General features: G+C 33.6%; 1 protein-coding gene across 1 annotated transcript; it reads left to right on the top strand.

The window, feature by feature from the left end:
- The first annotated feature begins 989 nt into the window (after positions 1-989).
- On the top strand, positions 990-6,714 carry LOC139901994 (uncharacterized). The gene is made up of 5 exons (XM_071884652.1): positions 990-1,476; positions 1,678-2,862; positions 3,004-4,580; positions 6,136-6,327; positions 6,466-6,714. The coding sequence occupies exons 1-5, from the start codon at positions 990-992 to the stop codon at positions 6,712-6,714; spliced, it is 3,690 nt and encodes a 1,229-aa protein (XP_071740753.1).
- Positions 6,715-7,189: the final 475 nt, after the last annotated feature.

Here is a 7,189-nt window from a genome sequence, read left to right as displayed (position 1 = left end):
TGTGTATGTCTGTGGTCCTTCGACATGGTAGCATGTCTCTTTGTAGGCAAGAGAATTTAGTGCATGATTATGAAATTTGTGGTGTAATCTAATTTGGGTATTTTGATTATCAAATTTATTGTTTATGAACAGCTCTGCGTTGCTAATGTGTTTTTTTTTCCTGTCAATTGCAAACTTTTGATGTAGTTGTCATAATAAAAATTAATGTAAATTAAATTGCGGTGGCTATTTGTAATCAGATGGGTCATACATATTATTCCAAATGCATAATATCCTGATTTATTGTTCCAAATGCAGGTCGTTGTTGATTGTATGGGTTCACGGCTATTGGAACTGATGACCGGCTTCTCTTCGTCTACAAGAGATTTGCTGCCGTCGTTGGACATCACATTCTCTCCGCCGTGTATATCTGTGGTCCTTCGACATGGTAGCATTTCTCTTTGTAGGCAAGCGAAGTTAGTGCATGATTTTTTCCACAACTCCGGGATGAGGTTTACATAAACAAGGTTAAAAAATAGGCTGTGATGATAATTATCTTGGAGTTGGGTTGATCAATGAGAAAAATGGATTGGTATATTGGCGGGGTAACCTACAGGTTGCAGCCATATTGATTCATGTTCCGTTGGTTGATTTTATACCTATATCTGAGCCTTTCTCTTCTTTAAATATTTTTCCTTTTAAAAGTTTACGTTGTCTTTATTATTGACTTTTAAAATTGTAATGTCTGCATTTTATGTTATAAAATCATAAAGAATACTTCTCTGATCAGGATATTTGAGTCTATCAAACAGTTACAATCATGCACTTCATGAGGCAAACGGTAATAATGGTTACAATCATGCACTTGCGATAGGATACTGAATTTGGCAACGTGTGTTTCGTTCAACTATGAAGGTAAAATTAATGTTTTTTCTTTTTTCAGTTTTAATTTATTTAGTCAATATACTTTCCTGATTTAGGTTTGCATTTGTTCATGTTTTTTTCGAAAAATGACGACAAAAAACAAGGAAACTTTAGTTCCAACTTTAGTTCACTTATCAAGGAAACTTCAACAACAATTATTAGTAGATGCTTACACAATGGTTGAGTCTGAACGAATTTACTACATCAGAAAAAACAAGAAAATTCAAAGAGCTGATACATTCAGAAACTTGACAAATGCGAATCTATCAGGTTATGTTGACAACAGTATGTTGGGTAACCGAGTTAAACTTCCTTCTTCGTTTACAGGATGTGCAAGATATATGCTCGAAAACTATCGGGATGCTATGGCTCTGTGTCGAGTTTATGGTTACCCTGACCTATTCATAACTTTCACATGCAACTCAAAATGGCCTGAAATTCGTAGGGCCTTGGAGGGTACAGGTTTCAACCCAGAGGATAAACCGGCTTACCAATCAAGAATGTTTAAAATTAAACTTGATAGGCTGATGGATGATATTAAGCAGAATAAAATATTCGGCAGGGTTAAGGCTGGTATGTCAACATCTGCTTTTTGTTTTTAAATAAAATATTAATTAAAACTACTAATTCTGTTCATCACTATCGTACATTTTACATACAAAAGTATTACCTTTTTTCTTTTTTCAGTCTTATATAAGCGTGGAAATACAATCGTTATATTTAAACAAAACTTTATTAACATAAAACTCATTATATGTTGTTTTTTACATCCAGAAATATATACGGTCGAGTTTCAGAAGCGCGGTTTACCACACGCACATATATGCATCTTCCTTGATGAGCGTGACAAACTTCCAGAACCGGAAGACATAGACGAGTATATTTGTGCGGAAATTCCAGATAAAGATGAAGATCCAGAACTACATCAACTTGTGTCGGAGTTAATGATTCACGGACCATGCGGTGATAAAAATCCTAATTGCTCATGCACTAACGTTGAGAAAAAATGCACCAAGAATTTTCCAAAACCATTTACTGACGAAACAACTTTAGATACCAACGGCTACCCAATTTACAGAAGAAGAAATAATGGCCGAACGATCAAGAAACAAGGCCACGACCTTGATAACGGCAACGTTGTTCCTTATAATCCTTTCTTACTAAAAAAATACCAAGCACACATAAATGTCGAATGGTGTAACCAAGTTGGAGCGATTAGGTATCTTTTTAAATATATCCACAAGGGCAACGATAGAGTTACAGCAGGTGTATGCGAAGAAGACACTGATGAAATACGCCAATTCTATGACTGCCGTTACATATCATCCTGTGAGGCAGTTTGGCGAATGTTGTCTTTTGATATAAACCATAGAAATCCAACTGTTATCCGTTTGGCGTTTCATTTGGAAGATCAGCATTCAGTAATTTTTGATGAAGCACAGTTACTTGAAGAGGTTCTTGAAGACCCGTCAGTTAATGTATCTCAGTTTTTAGAGTGGATGAAATGTAATGAAACAAACGCTGAAGCCAAACAATTGACATACGTCGAATTCCCAACCAAATTTGTTTGGAACAAAGATACAAGACAATGGACACCACGCAAGAATTTCACCGGATCGATAGGACGTATTCATCATGTTTCACCTCAAACCGGGGAACTATTTTTCCTTCGAATTTTGTTGAACCATGTTAGAGGTCCTACCTGCTACGAAGACATCAAGACAGTTAATGGTAATTTATGTCCAACTTTCAAAGCCGCTTGCTATGAAATGGGGTTGTTAGACGATGACGCAGAATATATCGAAAGTATAAAGGATGCAAGTTCTTGGGGATCAGGTTGTTGGCTTCGAAATTTTTTTGCTCAGCTACTTCTAACAGAGAGTTTAAGTAGACCAGAAGAAGTATTTGAGAAGACTTTTGATTACTTATCTGCTGATATCATTCATCATCGCATATCCGGTAATCAAAATCAGAAAACATTATTATATATTATCTATTATAACAAATAAAATACATGTTTGTGTCTATTAAATATGTTTACCTACTGTACTTCATCATATTCTTTTAATTGAATTCATATGTACAACAAATGTATTTCAGGTATTGAACCAACTAGAGAAATGATTCAGAACCTTATATTGAAGGACATCGAAAAAACCCTGCAAAAAAATGGTAAATCATTGTCAAACTACAGTTCAATGCCATTACCTACGTCCACCTATCTGAATTTGTCTGAAAATCCATTAATTATTGATGAACTATCGTACGATATGGCTGCACTTGAAACGGAGCATCATCAACTAATTGAAAAACTAAATTCAGATCAAAAAAAGGCTTACGACACCATACAACATGCGGTTGAAACTGATAAAGGTGGCGTTTTCTTTTTATATGGATACGGCGGAACTGGAAAAACGTTCTTATGGAAAACTCTTTCAGCTGCTTTTCGAAGTAAAGGTGAAATCGTTCTGAATGTTGCTTCAAGCGGAATAGCGGCGTTGTTATTAAGTGGAGGTAGAACTGCACATTCCAGATTTGCAATACCGATTGACCCAACTGATGAATCCTATTGCAGAATTTTACCAAACAGTAATTTAGCTGGTTTAATCAGAAGAGCTAAGTTAATTATATGGGATGAAGCACCAATGGTACAAAGGATATGTGTGGAAACTATGGATCGTTCTTTTCGCGACATATGCCGTTGTGTAAATCCAGATAGCATGGACATTCCTTTTGGTGGTAAGGTTGTTGTTTTTGGGGGTGATTTCAGGCAAGTCCTACCGGTGGTGACACATGGTAAACGAGAGGATATTGTTAATTCTACTTTGAACTCCTCATACCTATGGGATCATGTAACTGTTCTAAAACTAACACAGAACATGCGTCTTTCAATGGTACCTTCCGGTTCTTCAAATGAAGAAAGCCAGAAGAAACTAGAAGAAATACGCAATTTTGCAGATTGGTTATTAAACATAGGTGATGGAAATGTTAATCCAACCGACGATGGGATTTCAGATATTCAAATGCCTGGAGATGTGTTAATCAATGATGTTGAGGATCCAATTGGATCAATTATTGAGTGTATTTATCCAGATTATTTACAAAATCTTGGAAATCCAACGTACTATCAGGAACGTGCAATTCTGGCTCCAACACACGAAATTGTAAACATCATAAATGATCGAATGATGGAATCACTTGAGGGTGAAGCAAGGTCCTATCTAAGTTCGGACAACGTATGCCAATCAGATAGAGATGCAGACTTCAATTCTGAGATGTACACGACTGAATATTTAAATAGCATTAACATAGGCGGTTTACCAAAACATAATTTGTCTCTTAAGGTCGGAGTACCAGTTATGCTACTAAGAAATATTGATCAATCGGGTGGATTGTGCAACGGAACTAGATTGCAAGTGATGGAACTTCGTGATAAGGTTATTAAAGCGAAAGTGTTAACTGGTACACATGTAGGAAAAATCACTGCTATTTCAAGAATGTTAATCGTACCTTCGGACAAACGAATTCCTTTTAGGTTTCAAAGGAGACAATTTCCAATAGCCGTATGCTTTGCAATGACTATCAACAAGAGCCAAGGACAATCTTTGGCCAACGTTGGTTTATTCCTTCCCAAGCCAGTCTTCAGCCACGGTCAGCTTTATGTCGCTTTGTCTAGGGTAACATCGAAAAATGGTCTTAAAGTGCTTATTATCAACAAAGACAACCAATTATCAGATACAACAAAAAACGTCGTTTTCAAAGAAGTTTTGCAGCACCTATAAAGGCAAGGTATTAAAATAACATTTCATTTATCTTGAACACTATTCATCTACTATTTTTTATTCAATATATAAAACTATATGACATTCAACATGAAAATTAGACAGTAATCCATTAAGTGGTTACATTTTCATTTATATTTCCGTATTTTGTTATTTTATGTTTTTTTTTTCTTTTTTGTAACGTCTCAATAATTTGCTTTTCCTTTTTGTTTTTTCCTTGCAGATTTTACTTGCATACTGAAAGTAAAGTGTTGAAGACGATTTAACCCATTCACAATATTGCAATACTAAGATTCTGTTTGGACCAATGTGGTTTTATATGTATGTTTATGAGTGATAGTTTTATATTGCCGTTTAGTTTTTTTATATCATTCTTATGAAGTTGGTATAAAATATGTATCAATTTTTTGATACTTATGATTTTTATATCATTCTTATCAAGTTGATATAAAATATATATCAAATCTATTATACTTAGTTTTTTTATATAATTTTTATATCAAAATACTTGCTTTTTGGACCAAAATTTTTATCGAACCTTATTCATCCAGTTTACGAATCTTTATATCATTCCTTAGAAAAGCTTATTTTGGATTGGTTGTAATTTGAACATTGTTTTTTTACATAATGTACTATGTGTCGTCTAAGTAAATTGTTTTGTTCTGTGGTAATTTCTGGATTTACCAAGCGTGCATTTTATATCAATTCACTTTATCATACATACAAATACTTATACCTTTTGTAACTAGCCATTCTTAATGTATATAGTTCAAAATACTTTAGTAATTTTTCCCCATAAATGGTAAAAAATATGGTTTTATATCAAACCATAAATATATAGTTACTAAAATGTTATTGATCAGCTTTGATCATTATTATTGTCATTGACAATGCCATTTATACCCAACATCCATTCTTTCATTTTTGGTTCGGTCCATTTATACAAGATACTAATGAATTAAAGATGTTCTTCAAGTATGCCCAATGTGTACATGAAAATACGGCCCACTTAAATCAGCCCATTAAAAGTACCTGATCAAAAACGATTCAACATTCATATCTAGGGTTTACATTTCCCCTTTTCACATTACCAGTCGATCCTATTTCTCCTCAACTCCATCGCCAATCCACATCGCCATCGTGCAGTATTGAACTGTAAGTTCCGATATCTTAATCCGTTTTAATTTAATTGAATCCAAATTTTAACTAATTCAAATACTATTGCCGATTAAGAAGTAAATACGGGCTTATCTAATATTGCAAGTTTTTTTAAATTTTCGTTGATTTGGCTGCCTGTTGCTTTGTCTTAGATTTTGTTAAAATTTCTAAATTAAAACACTCGAGGTCAGCAAATCCATTCAGAATACGTGTTATCCTTTTTGTTAAAATTAGTAATTTTTATTATTGTGTTATCCTATACTAATTTACTTATTTTAACAAATCCATTCAGAATATGGCAACACAATTAGGTCTGCAAATGTTTGGTTCAAAGGAACTACCGATTGATGTTGATGCTATTGAAGAAACAAAACAGAACGAATGTGAAACTTTGATTACAAATAGTCTACCCAAATTCTGTAAACTTGCTTTTCATGGTAGTTTCATGTTTGTTTGGTTTACTATTCCTAAAGCAAAAATCTGGGTACATTTCTTACTTACATTTTTCTTTGTAATTATAATTCTTATTACCCCAACTATCTATTTATCACTGATCCCTAAATAGTCTTTCATTCAAACGTTCAATTATACTAAGTTTTGTTATTTAATGTTTTGTTGATAGCGTCTTCCAGATGAGTTGAACATTTTTCCTAAACTCAGGCATGGAAAAAAAGTGTTTTGTATTGATCAACAACTTAAGGAATGGAGCAGGAAGATTATCAACGAAGGAACTAAACGTAAAAGGAAGTTGAGTGTATCTGCAGGCTGGGTTCCTTATCTTAGACCACATGGATTGAAACCTGGTGATCAGTGTCTATTCGCATATTCTTATAACAAGGGTGTATTCCTACAACTAAACACGCCCTTCTGATCAATTAACCAGGAAGTTGTTGAAACCTTCTTTTGAATTTCCTTATTATTGGTTCCTACAACCATGGTAAAGTATAAAATGTATGTATTTAATCTTACTATCTGGTGGCAGTATTTTGTTTGCATGTTCAAGCTTCTACATTAATATGTTGTAAAGTAGTCCATAACAATGCTTTCACTTTTGTTATCTTAAAATTTATGGACATTTGCAGATTTTCACTCTATCTAATAGCTTCATGTTTTATGTTTTCTAACTTGTGCTCAAATGAACGTTCTAAGAGGACTTCTATTTATGTTGTTTTGTCAATGTACATTAACGTTATGTATAGAATGTTATGAACGTTCAAAATTTCAAAGCACATATTTACAGTTAATTGATTCTTCTATATATTGCAGTTACTAATGATTTCATTTCTACACAACATATTCCATTCTCCTATTTCCATTTTTTTAACCAACATCTTAAACCTTATTGA

The sequence above is a fragment of the Rutidosis leptorrhynchoides genome, chromosome 3, assembly GCF_046630445.1.
Source record: "Rutidosis leptorrhynchoides isolate AG116_Rl617_1_P2 chromosome 3, CSIRO_AGI_Rlap_v1, whole genome shotgun sequence".
Taxonomy (NCBI): domain Eukaryota; kingdom Viridiplantae; phylum Streptophyta; class Magnoliopsida; order Asterales; family Asteraceae; genus Rutidosis; species Rutidosis leptorrhynchoides.
The sequence above is the reverse complement of the archived record's forward strand: the minus strand, read 5'-3'. Positions and strand labels throughout refer to the sequence as shown.